This window comes from Rhinolophus hipposideros, assembly GCF_964194185.1.
Source record: "Rhinolophus hipposideros genome assembly, chromosome: 4".
Taxonomy (NCBI): Eukaryota; Metazoa; Chordata; class Mammalia; order Chiroptera; family Rhinolophidae; genus Rhinolophus; species Rhinolophus hipposideros.
In genome coordinates this window covers 3,562,503-3,581,046 of record NC_138050.1, presented here as the reverse complement: position 1 = coordinate 3,581,046, position 18,544 = coordinate 3,562,503, and the positions used below count along the sequence as shown (strand labels likewise).

General features: G+C 39.7%; 1 protein-coding gene across 5 annotated transcripts in view; it reads left to right on the top strand.

The window, feature by feature from the left end:
* FRY (FRY microtubule binding protein) overlaps nucleotides 1-18,544 on the top strand; it is a 441,344-nt gene that overhangs the window by 241,419 nt on the left and 181,381 nt on the right. For all 5 annotated transcript variants that reach the window (XM_081045758.1, XM_081045755.1, XM_081045754.1 and 2 more), the window contains one exon: nucleotides 7,827-7,880. In XM_081045758.1, the coding sequence (XP_080901884.1) occupies nucleotides 7,827-7,880 (54 nt within the window). The remainder of the gene's footprint in view (nucleotides 1-7,826; nucleotides 7,881-18,544) is intronic.

Sequence of the window (18,544 nt, the reverse complement as noted above, 5' to 3'; positions counted from 1 at the left end):
TAAGGTATTTTTGATAGTAGCTTACAGATAGATACACAGATAGATGGATAGTACTTTCCAACTTCTAAGTGCACGTAATAGTATTTGAGGCTATGCATTATACAAAGGAATAAGACAGGCTATTGTAAGAATAACTACCATTTTCTTTGTTTATATGTCATATTTTAAGCACACTAATCTTCACATTAAGTCAAGAAGGTGGGTAATAATAACAGTTCCATGTTTAGTGTCTATTGAGTGCCAGGCCCTGTTCTTACTACTTGAATAATATTAACTCACCTAATCCTCACAGTATGAGGTAGGTACTCTTACCCCATAAGAAAACTGAGACACAGAGGTTGAACAACTTGTCAAAGGTCACTTAGTCAGTGGCGGACCTAGCCATCTATCACTGGGATCCCAGCTCTCAACCACTACATTCACGCCTCCTTCATTTTTAGCCAGAGAAGCGGAACTGAGAGATTTGATAAAACTTACCAAAGGGGCATGGTTTGGGTTCATGTCCCTGGTCTGATTGACTCAGAGTCCAAGCTCTAATCTACTTGGGAAATGTGTACGTGAGTAAGTGGGATGACACTGGGCGGGTATTCGAGAACTAGAGAATACCGAAGAGCTACTGAAGACTGAAACCAGGCTGTCACTTCTTGTGTAGGGCTGATCAGGGAAAGTATGGTGGAATAAGTGAACCTTGAGGGACAGTAGGTTATTTCTGATGAGAAGTGATTTGATTGGGTCTGAGAAGGATGAGTGTCTGTGTGTGTGTGATAGTTGTGCCAGAAGATAAATCAGAACATGATTGACTTCAAGGATAGCCCTGGGGAATATAAATATTTAAAGAGAAAGACTAGCTTATGAAGGACCCAGAAAAAGGATGTCTAAAGAGGTAGGAGGAGAAAAGATCAGGATGGAATGATTCAAGTGACAAGAAAGGAGTAATCAGTAGTGTCTCATTGCAGCTGAAATGTCCAAAAAGGAACGTATTGACAAAGGGCCACCAGATTCGTGGTTTGGAAAGTCACTGGGGCCTTTAGGGAGACTATTCTAGTGATGACAGAGAAGTCAGATTGCAGGTGGTTGAAGAAAGAATAGGGGAGGAAGGAAAGACAGGAAATGTAGACCGCTCAGTGGAAAATGAAAGATGACCCACGGGTAGAAAGAAAAGAGTGGCCAGTGGTTGACATGTGTTCAGGGCAGGCACTACGATGAAAAGGTGTAAGCATGAAGCTACTAGAAAAAGAGTCAGGAGAGAGGGGGACGTTGGCTTGAGGTGGGTGAGGATCTGGCTGATGGTGGAAGGTTCTGGAGGAGGCAAGGAAGATGCATCCACAGGAACCGAATGTCTACCTACTACTGGGTGTCGCATGCACACTTAGTGGGATACTTTGGGACAAAAAAAAAAAAAAACTACCAACAAAATCGAATGTAGTCCAGAAACAGACGAGCGATGGTGGCATCTTACATGCCTTGGTCGCTGCCTGTACTTTTCTTCGATTAAAATGAAGGTGAGCTCTGTGTCTGAGTCTAATCGCAGCTGCACCTCACTGTTCAAATCCTGGATTCATCCTTGGGTCTCTCAGATGTGGCAGAGAAATCAGCTTCACTGAGATGTACAAAGCCAGCTGCAAATAGGACAGATCCTCTTGAGGGTTTTGTTGTTTAAAAACAGTGTCAAAATATTCTTCCAAGTTTGGGTCTAGCTGCACATTTCCTCTCACAGGCTCCTACACAGCCTCTTACTTGGCAGTGCCCTTTGCTGATTTGAAATACTCTATCATCTTGTCCAGGGCGTCTTTTGGGGAGAAACGGTCCATATTCAGACCTGAGAGGCCAAAGGCTGACCTCTTAGATATGTTTCCAAAGTTGGGTCCAAGCTGGCCTGAATGGGACCTAAAGAGAAAAACCTGTGTCAGATGTGGAGGTGTTTAGAACCCCATTTTTCTTTGGTTCAGGCTAAATGCCTGCCGTATGGGCTTGTAGCTCTTGATGAAATGCTTCGGTGGCCTGTCAGGTCTGGCCCATAGCTCTCTGCACTGTCACTGGGACCCACAGGGCTGGGGCAGCTCCCTGCTCGTCCTGCTGGGTTCTGGTAAAGAGAGATCCCAGTGGTGGCAGTTCCGCTCTGCAGAGTCTTCGTTAAACTACTCAGAAAAGATATGAGTGTAATAAAACATCCTTGTTGAGGGTGTCAGAACCCAGGCAGTTCTGCGCAGACATCTCCCTATAATCAAAAACACTGTAGTTTCAAGACTTGAGAATTTGGTGATGGTGGTGGTTTTGTTTGTTTGTTTGTTTTTAACTTGGTTTTTATCGCACCCTGCCATTACATTAAAAGGTTCCCTCTAAATTACATATTAAGAATTAAAGTCATTATAATAATGTTGGGTTTATTTTTTTAAGAGAGAAGGGCAGTTGCTCTTTATAATGTATTTTTCCCACTTTCTATAATACAGCTTTCTGATTACACTGGGAAGCATCCAGGAAGCTAAAATTAAAGCTTTAATTAATGTTAGTGGGAGTGGGCGCTCCCCCAGGAAACACGCGGAGCTCGGTTTCAGTTCCTGAACATCGTGAAAGGTGACGCCCTTTTTAATGTTGTCTAATCCCAACAATAATGATGTTAGGAATTTTAATAATCGTAAGGACTGTCAATTATTGAATACTCTTTGCCATTCATCGCTCAGTTCTCTGAGGTAGACTGGTATTTATCCCTAATTTACCTAAAAGATGACTGAAGCTTAGAGAGACTAAGGAAGGTCCCTGTATTGTAAATACGGCACCTAAGGTTCAACCTCAAACCACTTAGCCATGCACCGAGCTGCTACACCCAACCGTTGTATTAATTAAAAGATGTTAAAAGAGCACCTTAAGCAAGGCTGGTGATATATGTGACAAACTGAATAATCTCACAAGAACTCTCGTAGTACAGCTGGGTTGCGTGTTTATTGAAGTATCTCTGAGGGCAGCAGTACTAATTTGGAGCTTTTTAGGTTAGTGAAGTCCTACCTGCATGGGGCACACGAGATTTTTTTTTTTCTTTTTTTAGGTCAGTAAAACGTCAGAAGTAGAAAATGGCTTATTAAATGAGCCCCTTGTATCCCACAAAGAAAACTCCTTTGATACCTAAGTCTCTAGACTTGTTGGACTGCCTGCGACCTGTTGTGTATGGCTATCTCTTCTCTTACGGATTACAGAGGGGCCCAGTGTGAGAAGACTATAAAGTGAAAATGTAGCTAGTATACACTGAAATTGTTTGAAAATTGAGGTGGACGTCCATGGCTTTCCTCCCCGATTTTATGTAGGTAGGGATACAAAGAACTTTTAGAGTATGTATTTTCTTAAGGGAGGGTGAGGCGCTTGGAACTTCCCAAGGTGTGGAAAGCACAAACAGGGATCTTTCTCTTTTCTTATGAAAATACTTGACACCCTGCAGTAGTCTTCATGGCAGGAGAACATGCCCCCTGTGTGGGCCAGGAGAGCAGTGCTCTTGGATTTGGGAGAAGCAGATGCAGATGCAGAATTCCTGGCCTCTCTCACAGCAGGTCAGATACTTGCCACCCAAATCCTACCTGTGAGTGGGAAGAAAGGCAGAGTGGGTTCCTTCTGCCACAGTTTTAGAAAAAGATAAAGGTCACATAAGTGCTACTGACGTGTTAGGAAGTGGCCTTTACCATCTTGAAAAGGGAGACGTTGTGAGATTTTTTTGTTAATGATGACAGAAATGATGTATATATTGTGTTCTTCTTGCTTAGTTTTTGCTCTTTGGTTTTTAGTGGAGTGTTTCAAACATCTTGTTAAGTAGCAAGACAGCATAATGAACCTTATGATGGTCTTCAACAATTGTCAACTCATGGTCAGTTTGTCACACACTCCCTGTGACTCCCTGCAATGATACTTGCTGCAAATACTAGAGCCCATATCATTTCATCTCTTAGGATTTCAACATGTGTCTCTAAAAGATAAAGAACTTTTAAAAACAAAACTGCAATGTCTTATCACACCCCAAAAATTTAACAATAATCCCATAACATCATCAATTATCTAATTAGTGTTCAAATTGCCAATGGTCTCATGAATGTCATACTTATAAAAATAAATTACTTGAATCAGTGTCCAGGTAAGAGTCACACATTGCAATAGCCCTTTAAAAAAATCAATAAGACCTCCCCTCCAGCTCTCCCTTGCAACTTATTTATTGAAGAAATGTCTTTCACTCAGATTCCTTCAGGCTGGATTTTGCTGATTGCATCCTTGTGGCATAGGGTAATGTATCCCTAAACTCCTGTTATTTCCTAAAAGTTAGAAATTATATCTAAAGCCTTGATCAGATTCAGGCTTGATTTTTGCCCCCCAAAACTATTTCACAGCACTTGCTTCCATCAGAAGGGACTTCTCATTAATTTGCTCTTTTTTTGTGCCACGTCTCCCAATGTTTCCGGTTTGCCATCTCTTTTGTCACCTAGTGAGCTGGGGCTTCTGGACAAGGCTGGGTCATAGTTCAAGGTCTCCCAGCTTTGGACCACTAAGAATTTTTAGGGATCCATCTCCCCAAAGTCATGGTTTTTCAGAATGATTTTTTAAAAACAAACCTATCATTCAATTCAATCAATGAACCTTCAGTAAATAAATACAGTTGTACCAAAACAAAGACAAATTTTAAAAGTCTACAAAGCACGCCATTCTTATTGGACAAATGGGACCATTATTTTGAGCCTCCCCTGTTCTTTCAATACCCATTGTTTATTCGGTGTGAATTTCATTTTACTGTCTATTGAATGTTCTTTGAGACCCAGGATATCTGAAATGTGCAGACCTTAGATTCTTACAGACTTTGGATTCCATGCAACTGCTCTCATCCAGGAGAAGCTCAAGGAAAACCACACATACCTTTGCAATTCTTTTCTTTCAGGCATGAATCTACTCGCCTCTGCCTTGTGTTCAGATGGATATCTTCTGAGCTCAGCAAGTTTGCCTCCCTTTTCTCCTCTCTTCTTTCCATACTTCCCTCCTCTTTTTTTTCCCCTCTTTGCTTTTTAGCCAGCATGATATTCTCTTCCCCACATCTACTCTTAACACTCCTGACACTGATAAAAAGTCTGTGCTGATACAAAGATAATCTTGGGAATGGAAAAACGTGAACTTGATTGTGTCTAAAGCTGTGTTCCCAAAGTCATAGGGATGTGACAGTCAGTTAACGAGCCCTGATAACTCGTAACTCTGTACTACCATAGGAGTGTGGGGAGACAGACAAGTTACAACTCCGTGGAAATGCTGACAAGAATAGATGCAAAGCAAGTGCCATGTGACAAGCAACCAGTGACTCTGCCAGGGAAAACTGGGGACGGACTTAATCTGAGAAGTGGCATTTAAAATAAGTCTTCAAAGAATATGATTAAGACAGCATATTTGTGTAAAAATAGTTAAGGAAAACATAGTGTAATGTATGTTATTTTATTGAGGCGCAAACCCAAGTTCTTGGCTAACAGAGTTGACTTTTGGGTGTAGCACCAAGTTATCACATTAAATTTGCCTGCTAAAGAAACTGAGACTTGCAATCTGTTGTTTCCTTCACATGTATGCAAGTATGTGTAAGCATAAAATAATCACGTTTATCAGCATTCTCAACCACCCTATTAGTGGTGGGAAAAAATAACTTTGGGGCATGGAAAGAGTCAGGGTGTGGTAGGACCCGGTCACCTTCCTTTCTCCACTGTTGGCAGCATCTTATCTTTCAGGTAGTAATGAAGGAAGGACCGCAGGTTCCCAAGGTATGGACTCCTGAGTGGATACAAGGGTCTGCAGGTCCACACATATGCTAAGCATTGTCTCTTGACTGAGAAACTATGGTCTCCCATATAGATATATTGCCATCTTTCTAAGTGTTGTTGCTATTCTAGCACAAAGCCATTTAAAAATGTCATTGAAGTCCTGGTACTAGCTGTGTGTTATTATGTGTGGTTTTAAATAACAGATACTAAAATAGACTTGCTGCCTTGTATGTTTGGGGGCATAAGTATATATTTTGTGGTTGGGAATTCCATGAAAATATTTGACATTAAAAGGGGTCTTCATAAAAGAGATGGTGGTTATAGTTGAACAATAATGTAAATGTACTTAATGCCAATGAATTTTACACTTAAAAATGGTTAAAATGGTAAATCTTACATTATGTATATTTTGCCACAATAAAAAATATATATAATTTTTTTTTAACTTATAACAAAAGACACACACAGATAAGAGGATCTCATATTTGAAGAAACTGGGTGTCATTTGCCTAGAGCTTTGGTTAATGTCACAAATGTTTGGCCATTACCAAGCAATGCTCTTCCCTGTTATTCCAAGTGCTGGGAGAAATGGGGGTTTGTGGCCCGTGGGGGTGGCACTCAGCTCATCACTAGTGACTGCATGGCTGTACAACATTCCACACTGTGACGTGATTGTGCACTCTGGGAAGTGCTGTGGAAGGAAAAGTGTTTGGAGTTTGCAGGCGTGTAATGGGTCCGGATGTGGTGTTTGGCTCTTGGCATCACCTGTTTTCACTTCTTTAATTTTCATATTTGTATTTTAATTGGTTTTACAAAGAACTTCAGATGACATTGTACCTTCACAGAAAATGCTTTGCAATTTAATTGCTGGATTTGTCTTCTTGAACAATCAGCTGAATCTGTTGTTTTTAATTGTTCTGTTCTTACTGACATTTTTGTATCCACTATCCCACTCGTATTATCTAGATAGTATACTTTGAAGAGAAAAATGTTGATTAGCCCTTAAGAATACAGTCATCTCTTCATTTTAGATAAATACACGTTTTGAAGCTGTATATTTTGCAACTGAGATAGCAGTTGATTTATATGGCTCTTAGTAAAGCTTACGATACCCAGACTGAGCCTAACACGTGCGTCTCTTCAAGAACCAGGACCCTAGGAGGTGAGAGCAGGGCTTGCAGCCACTTGAGCTATGTATCACCTTTTCAGGTGGAGGAGAAGATTGGACGAGAGAGGCAGGAGCGGGTCTGTGTGATTTGTAAAAAGTAAATGGAGTCGCTCTAGGATATCTACATTGGCTAAAGTACATTATTTTTCATGGTTTCAACTCCTAAATCAAATTTGGGTCAGTATTAACTTCCACATGAAAACCAAAAGAGATGCAGGTAAGAATAAATATTTATAAAATGCACTGCTGAGAGATCAGGGAAGGCTTCTTAATGTAAACGACGATATAATGGCTAGGGAAACTTTTGTCTGTAGACCTTTGTCACCACTCAGATTATTTGTGCAGAGATTTGGATAAGGTGCAAGTCAAGTGACATGCCCCACGTTCACTGATTACTCCTGGGAAATGTGGGATTGGTGGTTTGTCCTTCAACACCCATCTAATAATTAGACCTTATTTTGTTTCTACATCTAGGGACTTGGCATAGTATATCACTTTCAACATTTTATTACCTGTCAAATTCCAAGATAGGTCCTAAAATTTTTCAAATAAATTCCATACTTTTTGTTACGTGATTTCCATTGAATACACAGGACCACTTAGAGCATCAGGTATTTTATGTTTTGGTCAGAGACGAGACATATATATTAAGATGAATAGCAAGAATCATGACAGAAAAGTTCCAATACTATACATTAGGTTAGAATAAAGTTAGTAAGGGAGAATTTCTTACTCATTTAGAAACTGGTAACTCTTCATCCAATAAAGGAAGAAACTGATGAGAAAAATTTAAACAACGATGGTATTTCTTTTGTAACCTTTCTTTTTTTTTTCTTTTGTAACATTTAAGAGCCTCTAATAATTTTTCTTGTCCATATTCTTTTTCTTTCTAGGAAAAGCCACTGACGAAATCCCTACAACGTGGAGAAGACCCCCAATTTGATCAAGTATGTGATGTGGATTTTCTTTGTTTCTTTGTTTTTTTAATTTATTGGGGTGACAATTCTTAGTGAAATTACATAGATTTCAGGTGTTCAATTCTGTATTACATCATCTATAAATCCCATTGTGTGTTCACCACCCAGGGTCAGTTCTCCTTCCATCACCATATATTTGATCCCCCTTACCCTCATCTCCCTCCCCCCACCCTCCTTACCCTCTGGTAACCACTAAACTATTGTCTATGTCTATGAGTTTTTGTTTCTCATTTGTCTCTCTTGTTCTTTTGTTGTTTTTGGTTTATATACCACATATCAGTGAAATCATATGGTTCTCTGCTTTTTCTGTCTGACTTCCTTCGCTTAGCATTATACTCTCAACATCCATCCATGTTGTCACAAATGTTCCTATATCATCTTTCCTTAACGCCGAATAGTATTCCATTGTGTATATATACCACAACTTCTTTATCCATTCATCTATCAAAGGAAATTTTGGTTGTTTCCATGTCTTGGCCACCGTAAACAAAGCTGCAATGAACATTGGAGCACACATGTCTTTATGGATAAATGTTTTCAGACTTTTTGGGTAGATACCCAGGAGAGGGATTGCTGGGTCATATGGTAATTCTATTCGTAATTTTTTGAGGAACCTCCACACTGCCTTCCATAGCGGCTGCACCAGTCTGCATTCCCACCAACAGTGTATGAGGATTCCTTTCTCTCCACAGCCTCTCCAACACTTGTTACTATTTGTCTTGTTGATGATAGCCATTCTGACTGGAGTGAGGTGATATCTCATTGTGGTTTTTATTTGCATTTCTCTGATGATTAGTGATGTTGAACATTTTTTGATATGTCTATTTGCATTTGTATGTCCTCTTTGGAAAAATGTCTCTTCAGGTCCTCTGCCCATTTTTCAATCGGGTTGTTTGGTTTTTTTGTTGTTGAGTTTCATGAGTTCCTTGTATATTTTGGATATTAGCCCCTTATCTGAGGCACTGTTTGCAAAAATCTTCTCCCATTCAGTTGGTTGCCTCTTTATTTTGTCGATGGTTTCTTTTGCTGTGCAGAAGCTTTTCAGTTTCATATAATCCCATTTGTTTATTTTAGCTTTTACTTCCCTTGCCTTTGGAGTCAAATTCATAAAATGCTCTTTGAACCCAAGGTCCATAAGTTTAGTACCTATGTTGTCTTCTATGCAGTTTATTGTGGCAGGTCTTATGCTTAAGTCTTTGATCCATTTTGAATTAATTTTGGTACCTGGTGACAGATAGCAGTCCAGTTTCATTCTTTTGCACGTGGCTATCCAATTCTCCCAGCACCATTTATTGAAGAGGCTGTCTTTCCTCCATTGTATGTTTTCAGCTTCTTTGTCAAAAATTACCTGTCCATATTTCTGTGGTTTTATTTCTGGGTTCTCAATTCTATTCCATTGATCTACGTGTTTGTTTTTCTGCCAATACCATGCTGTTTTGATTATTGTAGTTCTGTAGTACAAGCTAAAGTCAGGGAGTGTGATACCTCCAGTATTGTTCTTTTTCTTAAGATTGCTTTGGCTATTCGGAGTTTTTTGTGGTTCCAAACAAATCTAATGCTTTTTTGTTCTATTTCTTTAAAAAATGCCATTTGGATTTTGATGGGGATTGCATTAAATCTGTATATGGCTTTGGGTAATATGGCCATTTTAACTATGTTGATACTTCCAATCCATGAGTATGGAATATCTTTCCATTTCTTTGTGTCTTCTTCAAGTTCTTTCAAAAATGTCTTATAGTTTTCAGCATATAAATCCTTTACATCCTTGGTTAAGTTTATTCCTAGGTATTTTATTCTTTTGCTGCAATTGCAAAGGGAATTGTTTTATGTATTTCTTTTTCTGAGATTTCATTGTTAGTATATAGGAATGCAATGGACTTTTGCACGTTGATCTTGTAGCCAGCAACTTTACTGTATTTGTTGCGTGTTTCTAATAGCTTTTTGGTGGAGTCTTTAAGATTTTCTATATATAGCATCATGTCATCTGCAAAGAGTGATAATTTAACTTCTTCATTCCCAATTTGGATGCCATTTATTTCTTTTTCTTGCCTGATGGCTCTGGCAAGGACTTCCAACACTATGTTGAAAAGCATAGGTGATAGGGGACAGCCCTGTCGTGTTCCTAAACGTAGAGCAAAGGGCTTCAGTTTTTCACCATTAATTATGAGATTAGTTGAGGGCTTGTCATATATGGCCTTTATTATGTAAAGGTATTTTTCTTCTATACCTATTTTATTAAGTGTTTTAATCATAAATGGATGTTGTTGTATCTTGTCAAATGCTTTTTCTGCATCAATTGATATAATCATATGATTTTTGTCCTTTATTTTGTTTATGTGATGTATCACATTGATGGATTTGTGGATGTTGAACCATCCTTGTGTCCCGGGGATGAACCCCACTTGTTTGTGATGAATAATCTTTTTAATGCATTGTTGTATTCGATTTGCTAGAATTTTGTTTAGGATTTTTGCATCTGTATTCATCAGAGATATTGGTCTGTAGTTTTCTTTTTTTGTGTGTGTTGTCCTTACCAGGTTTTGGTATCAGGGAACGTTGGCCTCATAAAATTAGTTAGGGTGTACTGTCTCTTCTTCAATTTTTTGGAAGAGTTTTAGCAGGATTGGTATTAGATCCTGTTTGAAGGTTTGGTAGAATTCACTAGTGAAGCCATCTGGTACCGGACTTTTGCTTTTGGGAAGGTTTTGGATGACTGATTCAATTTCGTTACTGGTGATCGGTCTGTTTATATTTTCTAGTTCTTCATGGTTCAGCCTTGGAAGGCTATATGTTTCTAAGAACTTATCCATTTCTTCTAAGTTATTGAATTTGGTGGCATGTAGTCCTTCATAGTATTCTTGGACGATCCTTTGTATTTCTGTGGTGACCACGATAACTTCCCCTTTTTCATTTCTGATTTTGTTAATTAGTGTCCTTTCTCTTATCTTAGTGAGTCTAAGGTTTGTCAATTTTGTTAATCTTTCAGAGAACCAGCTCTTTGTCACATTAATTTTTTCTATTGTCTTTTTGTTCTCTATTTCATTTAGTTCTGCTCTGATTTTTGTTATTTCTTTTCTTCTGCTGACCTTGGGTTTCACTTGTTCTTCTTTTTCTAGTTCTTTAAGGTGAACATGAGGTTATTTATTTGGAATTTTTCTTGTTTCTTGAGATAGGCCTGTAATGATATAAATTTCCCTCTTAAAACTGCTTTCGCTGCATCCCAAAAATTTTGGTAGGATGTATTTTCATTGTCATTTGTTTCTATGTATCTTTTGATCTCTCCTCTAATTTCTTCTTTGACCCAGTCATTCTTTAAAAGTATGTTGTTTAATCTCCATGGATTTGTGTTTTTTCCTGCTTCTTTTTGCAGTTGATATCCAATTCCAAAGCCATGCAATCAGAGAATTTGCTTGGTATGGTTTCAATCTTCTTAAATTTGCTGAGGCTGATTTTATGTCCCAATGTATGGGATATCCATCCTTGGGAATGTTTCATGTACACTAGAAAAAAATACATAGTCTGATGTTTTAGGATGAAGTTCTCTATATATGTCAATTATGTCCATTTCATCTAATGTGTCATTTAGGGCTGTTATTTCGTTATTTATTTTCTGTTTGGATGATCTATCCATAGCTGTCAATGATGTATTTAAGTCCCCTAGTATAATTGTGTTTTGGTCAATTTCTCCCTTTAGTTGTGTTAGTAGTTGCTTGGTACATTTCGGTGTTCCCTGATTGGGGGCATAAATATTGATGACTGTTATGTCTTCTTGTTGTATAGTCTCCTTTACCATTATGAAATGTCCATCTTTGTCTCTTGTTATTTTTTTCACCCTGAAGTCTGTTTCATCTGATATCATTATGGCTACACCTGATTTTCTCTGGGTACCATTTGCTTGGAGTGTCAATTTCCACCCTTTCACTTTGAGTCTATGCTTGTCCTTGTAGCTGAGGTGTGTCTCTTGGAGACAGCATATGGTTGGGTTTAGTTTTTTGATCCAGTCTGCTACTCTGTGCCTTTTGATTGGTGAGTTCAGTCCATTTACATTTAGGGTGATTATTGATATGTGAGGATTTCCTGTCATTCTATCTTTAGTTTTCTGGTAAGGCTGTGTCTCCATTGTTTCTTTGCCTTTTTGTTGTTGTCTAATATTTCTGTGTGGTGGTATTCTATGATGTTTCCTTCTGTTTCTTCTTTTATTACAGTATATATTTCAGTTCTGGATTTTTTTGAGTGGTTACCCTTAAGTTTATGTAAAAGAAAGTTTGATATTTAAAGTATTCCTTTTTTTTTTTCAGCACACTTACTTTCTCCATTCCCATATTCTGCTTCAGGCCTTTACTCTCCCTTTTTTATGTTTTGGTTACCACAAATTTTCCCTGTTGATGGTAGTCGAATAGCCTCCTTTAGTATTTCTCGTAGTGCAGGTCACATATTAGAAAATTCCCTCAGCTTCTGTATGTCTGGAAAGGTCTTTATTCATCCTTAATATCTAAAGGATATCTTTGCAGGATATATTATTCTTGGCTCATGATTTCTCTTTCAATAGTCTGAATATTTGGTTCCACTCCCTTCTGGCTTGTAGAGTTTCTGCTGAAAAATCTGATGATAATCTAATGGACTTACTTTGTAGGTTACCATCTTCTTTTCCCTGGCTGCCTTGAGGATTCTTCCTTTGTCGTTAATTTTAGACAGCTTTAATACAATGTGTCTTGGAGAAGGTCTATTGGGATTGAGGTAATTAGGTGTTCTTTTGCTTCTTTGATTCGAGGATCCAGTTCTGTCCTCAAGTTTGGGAAGTTCTCATCAACAAATTGTTTGAATATGTTCTCTGTTCCCTTCTCTCTTTCTTCTCCTTCTGGTATGCCCATTATTCTTATATTGCTCTTTCTGTTGGAGTCAGAAAGTTCTTGTAGAGTTCTTCCATTTCTTTTAAGTCTCAAATCTCTTTCTTCTTCCATCTGTGTCATTTCCAGGTTTCTATCTTCGATGTCACTGATTCTTTCCTCCATCTGGTCAACTCTACTACCTAAGCTCGTTGTTTCATTCTTGATTTCTTCTATTGAGTTCTTATTCTCCAGAAATTCTATTTGGTTCTTTTTTAAAATTTCAATCTCTTTCGTAAAATGCTCATGTTGTTCTTTGATTGTGTTTCTGAGTTCATTAAATTGCCTTTCTGTGTTTTCTTGCATTTCATTGAGTTTTTTCAGAACTGCAATCTTGAATTCTCTGTCATTTAAATCACATATTTCCATATGTTTAAGTTCCTTTTCTGGAGACTTTTCACTTTCTTTCTGAGCTGTCTTGTTGCCTTGATTATTCATGGCCATTACTGATTTATTATTTCTCTTCCTAGACATCTACAGGAGTGACTTCTGGAACAAGTTGATAGGAAGAGGTCTTTCTTTTGTTTTCCAGTACTTGTTGGTAGAATGTTTTATTTTCTCTCCGACTGCAGCCTTTTTTTTCTCTCTCTCACACGGTAGTGTTATGTTTTCTCTGCACTATTCCAGCTTCTCACACAATGGGGGGATTCCCTGGGAGACGGGTTCTTCTCTGTTAATAGTTCGCCTGGGTCACAGGGCGCAGTGTCCATGTGGGTATGCGAAGAGCTTTTGAAGTTCCAAAGTTCTTCCTGCACCAGATTCAGAGCCCGTAGGTTTCAGCAGTTCTGTTTACTTCTGCAGGGATCCACCCAGATAGATGGGGCCAGGTGTAGGTGAGTTGTGAGAGGTGGCCCATAGCAATGGCGGCGACCACCACAGCCGGTCTTGCTTCCACAGCTGCCTCCCCTTTGCCAGAACTAGTTGGGCTTCGAATCTGTGTCTGCGGTCCACAGTTATCAGAACAGCACATATTCTGTTCTTTTGATCTGACACTGCTACTTTATCGCTTCTAGCACCAGGCAGGTGGGGTGGGGTGAGCTCTGGGAGGGTGGGGGCAGCGGCTAGTCTTAGTGCCTAAGGCTTCCGTTCTCCGCTCGGCAGTGAGGGCTTAAACCACTGTTTTCAGCCTTCTTCCCTCAGTCTTTCCTCTGAGGTCTTTGCCGTGAGCGTTGGGTTCAGCCATGTTATATGCTGCCCCCTCAGCCCTGTGGGCCATAAGCGGAGCCCTAGCAGTCCAAGTTCTTCCCTCTCCTGCAACTGCGGTAGTTCCAGGATGTAGAGAGATTGGAGCACTGAGCTAGGTCTGCGTCCTGCACCATCTCAGCACTTCTCTTTTCCCTCCTCCTCCATTCGCCCGATTCACCCACCTTTAGGTGAATTCAGTAGTGGGCCTTTTTGTCTTGCCTGTCTGCTGTGCAGGGAGTCTTTGTGGAGTTATAGTTGTTCAATTAGTTGTAAATTCCAGGGGAGCTTTACAGAGGCTCACCTCATGCTGCTGTTTTGATGACATCTCCGTGTTGGTTTTTATTTATTTAAAAATGCACAAAATACAGGGGTGGATGCTCACTATTGTTGTGTTGATGAACTTACTCAAAGAGGATGGGAGGTGTGATTTTAGAAACTAATCCTGCAGCTTTTACTGTCATGGCTTACTGGAGATGTTCAGTACCTGTCTGTTGATTTGAATCAGAAAAAACTGGAAAGTGTTGGAATAATATGAGTAGGCCCTCGGTTAATTGTTTATATTCTAGAATTACAGAAACGGAGAAAAGATAAAGGAACTTTCATTCAAAAACTTACAGAGATTCTTCTGAATAAACGATACAGCAGGTCCTCGAATGACATCATTTCATTCAGCGTTGTTTCATTACAACATTGATAAGATGTCATAGGAACTTAACTCTTTTCTGTATGAATTAGACTATGGTAAAATTGGCTTTGTTATACATCATTTTGCTTAAAGTCACAGAACCTATGGAGAGATTAAGTGAGGTCTTACCTGTGCTATGTGATGATGAGACCTCTGCACTAGAACTTATGTTTTCATCCTATATTTTATCTCATTTTTACTATTTGCTTGACAGAACACTAGGAACTGGTGATACGAAATCTAGGAAAAGCTACAGCCCTTCAAGAATTCACAATCCTGAGAGAGGGAGAAAGAGAGAGAGAGAGAGAGAGGGAGAGGAGAGAGAGTGATAGAGAGAGAGAGAGAGAGAGAGAGAAAGAGAGAGAGAGAGAGAGAGAGAGAGAGAGAGAGAGAGAGAGAGAGAGAGAGGAACCACCTGAACAGTAAACATAAACAGTAGAGTAATTTAGATTCTAATAGAGAAAGTGATACATGAACAAAACAACGTAAGACAAAATAAATACAAAGAAAGTCCTTTGAAAACAGATCAGGACTCATAGAAGGACACGCAACTCTAAACGGTATTTAATGATCCTGGTTCACTAAGTTCCAGAAGGCTGTAGGTAAGTTGAAGAATGAGGGATAACAGGTCAGAGGATGTTGGAGACGGGTTCGTGGTGTTTCCCAACCTGTGCCGTTAATGAGAAAGGGGACAGTATGTTCTTCTCAGAATTCTCATTCACTGCCAGTGGCAGAGACGGAACACTGCTGGATGAGCTGTGGCTTCATCTCACATGGTGGGGTTTTTATTATCTCATGGAGGACACACAGAGAGTACACTTCCTGCAAGGTTTCGAAACTGCCTTTAATGTGGAGTCAAGAGGAAAACTCTCTAGCTGTTAACATCCAGACTTGTTTGATCCAGAAATGGAAGCCTCTATTTTGTATTTTAGAAGCTTTTGGTGCTCACAGCCAGTCTCCGAAGGCTGCCATGGGTCAGGGTTTACAGGGTTGCTGGCACAGCTGGTTGCTTTCTGGGACGCTGCTGAAGTGGACGGTGGGCTATACCTCTGTGTCATGAGCTGTCTACTCTAGTCATAGTGTCCTCAGAGGTGTCACCTGGTGGATGCTTGGGTGGTCACAGACCCTGGGAGAATGTTTGGGGTCATTATTTTGGAACTGTGGCAAGGTGTGGCTCTCTCTGTTCTTTTTAAGAATGTAAATAGTTAGGCTCTGTCTTCCATAATTTTTCAGTCTATTTTGTATTCCTTGTCTCTGTCCTATTTGGTTATCACTGCCCTTTCCAAAAGAAAAAAAAGATGTTAGTTTTTTCCAGTTTAATGGACCTCTTTCTTGATTCTCTGGGAAAATAGTACTTCTAGATTTTAACACTACAGATAACAGCTATTCCAAATAATGTGGCTGAAACACAATTTCTCATTTATTATTCAGCACTCCATTTCTGCATTTCAGCATTGTAGAAAGGCATGGCTTTTGGAATTAGACAGACCTGGGTTTAAATCCCCACTTTGCCACTTAACTAGCTGTAATACTTTTAACCTCGCTGCTCAAAATATTGCAATGCAGACTCTCTGCCCTGCCCCGCCCCAGATATGCTGAATCAGACTGTACAGCTTAGCAAGATCCCCAAGTGACCTACGCACATTAAAGCTTAAGAAGCACTGCTCTGTAACAATACATTTCTAGGTATTAAGCACGCTTTAGGAGGGAAGCAATAGTGAGATGGTCATGGGTAACTTCAAATAAGACACATGCGATTATCCCCTGATCATTAAATCATAAATTTACACATGAACCAGGAGAGAAGCCAACCTACAATGTCTATCTTGTTTTAAAGAGATAGCAAACCTCCCAGGCCATACAGCAACTTGACAGAAGTTGGTCTCCCTGGGGACTCAATGCAAAAAGTCAGCAAAGTCGCCTTTGAAGGTGCCCAGCCAGTGTTTTGACAGCAAACTATCAGAATGGTGGTGCCATTGGCAAAGCCACGAATGTATCAAGCTCTCCGAGTCTTTTGATGTTAAATGTTCAAATTATGTAATTCCCCTTGTTCTGATTCCAAGCAGTAGGATTTTCATCTGGATTGACACAGAGGTCGGTCTGTGGGGACAGGACGTGCTGGTGATGCCACCTTGCCTGGTATTATGCCATTGCTGTAATCGTGGGGCAGTAGTAACAGTAGGTCATATAGTTTTAGTACTTACCATAGGGCAGGCATTATGCTGAGTACATCCTTTGAACAGCATCCACTGGTGCATGTTGAGAGAATATTCTTTTTCTTTTTTTGAAATCAATTTCTTCCTTTTAAATGTCACTGTCATGAATGATAGGGTATAGGGAGCTGGGCTTTACACTTTCAGTGCCTCATTCTGGGTGGCCCTTTTCCTACTCCACTTAAAGACCATAGTCCATTTTTCTCCTGTTAGAAATAGAAGCAAATTTTTAGAAATCATGTAATACTTTACAATGTACCAAGCCCCTTCTCACACGTTATCTCACGTGACATCATGCAGTCCTTCCAAGAACCTCACGAGGAAGGTGTCAGCAGGAGCAGTGTCTCCGCATTACATTTAATGGGAATGAGCCACAAGGGATTGCCCAGGATTCTATGGCCAAAGACTGAGGGAGCCCAGAATAGAGCCCTTGTGTTCTGACTGTGAAGCCTGAGAGTTTCACTCTGCACCATGCTTATATTTCTAAACAATAAGTTGGTGAGAATTCAGAGAGGAGTTCTCAACAGAAGGATAGAAGGTCCTGCATCAGTTAAATTAGATTTGGTGGCAAATGCCACATAAAATAACAGTGGCTTGAATAACATAGTTTATTTCTCTCTCACATTCAAGAAGTATAAAGAACATCAGTCCAGTATCTGCATTATTTTGTGTTTTGGTGTACGATGTACATTCCCAGGTCATCTCATGGTCCATTTGGGCTTCGGGAGCACAGCCATTCCATCTGTATTCCAGGCAAAAGGAAGGAGAAATGGAAAAAGAATTATAGGGGAAAAAAACAAATAAACAAAATCCAGAACATCCAACATTGCATACACCACATCTGCTTATATCTAGGTCTTAATCACATAGCCACATGTAGTGTAAGAAAAATGGGGAAATTTCACTCTGGGCAACCATGTGTCCAGTTATAAAACACCTAAAAGAAGGTGTTTTATAACTAAGGAAGAAGAGAACAAGGGTAGATGTTGGGTATTACCTGTTTCTACTTGATATTATATAGCCTGTTTTTACCAAAATGCCCAATAAAGTACTATCTTCAGCTCTGTAGCTGGCTCTTCTTTTTTCCACTTGGAGTTATTTGAGGAGTTTGGGCCTTCAGAGAGATTTGAGGCAAGAAGGCCCGGAACTAAAATGGAGACAATGGGACTTACGGGAAAAAATTATTATAAGCAAAATTATATGAGAAGAATCAGTATTGATTGTGAGGAGAAACAAAAGGAACTGTAGTTTTCAACCCTGATTTGGAGCCATTTCCATTCAATTCAATGAACATGAAGGACCTGACACGTCCTAGGGCCTGTGTGTGGTGGTGGGGGTACAAAAACAGTAAGATAGGGTTCCCACCCTCGAGGAATTCTCAATCCCAGGAGGAAAACGGCACCTAAATAAGTAATACTGCCAAGTCAATGCTGTACGAGAGGTACGTGCCGAGCATGGGGGTTCTCAGGTAGGGGAGCCATTAATGACACCAGAAAGGTAGGCAGGTGTGTCACAAATCATCAAGGGACAGTGATGTTTTAAAGATCTGTAATGCAGATGGACAAGATAGGCTGAGTCATGCCAGACAGGAGGATCTGTTGGACAAAGCAGCTGACGGTGAGAAGAGCAGAGAGCTGGTGAGGGGCCCGGGGTGAAGCTGGAATG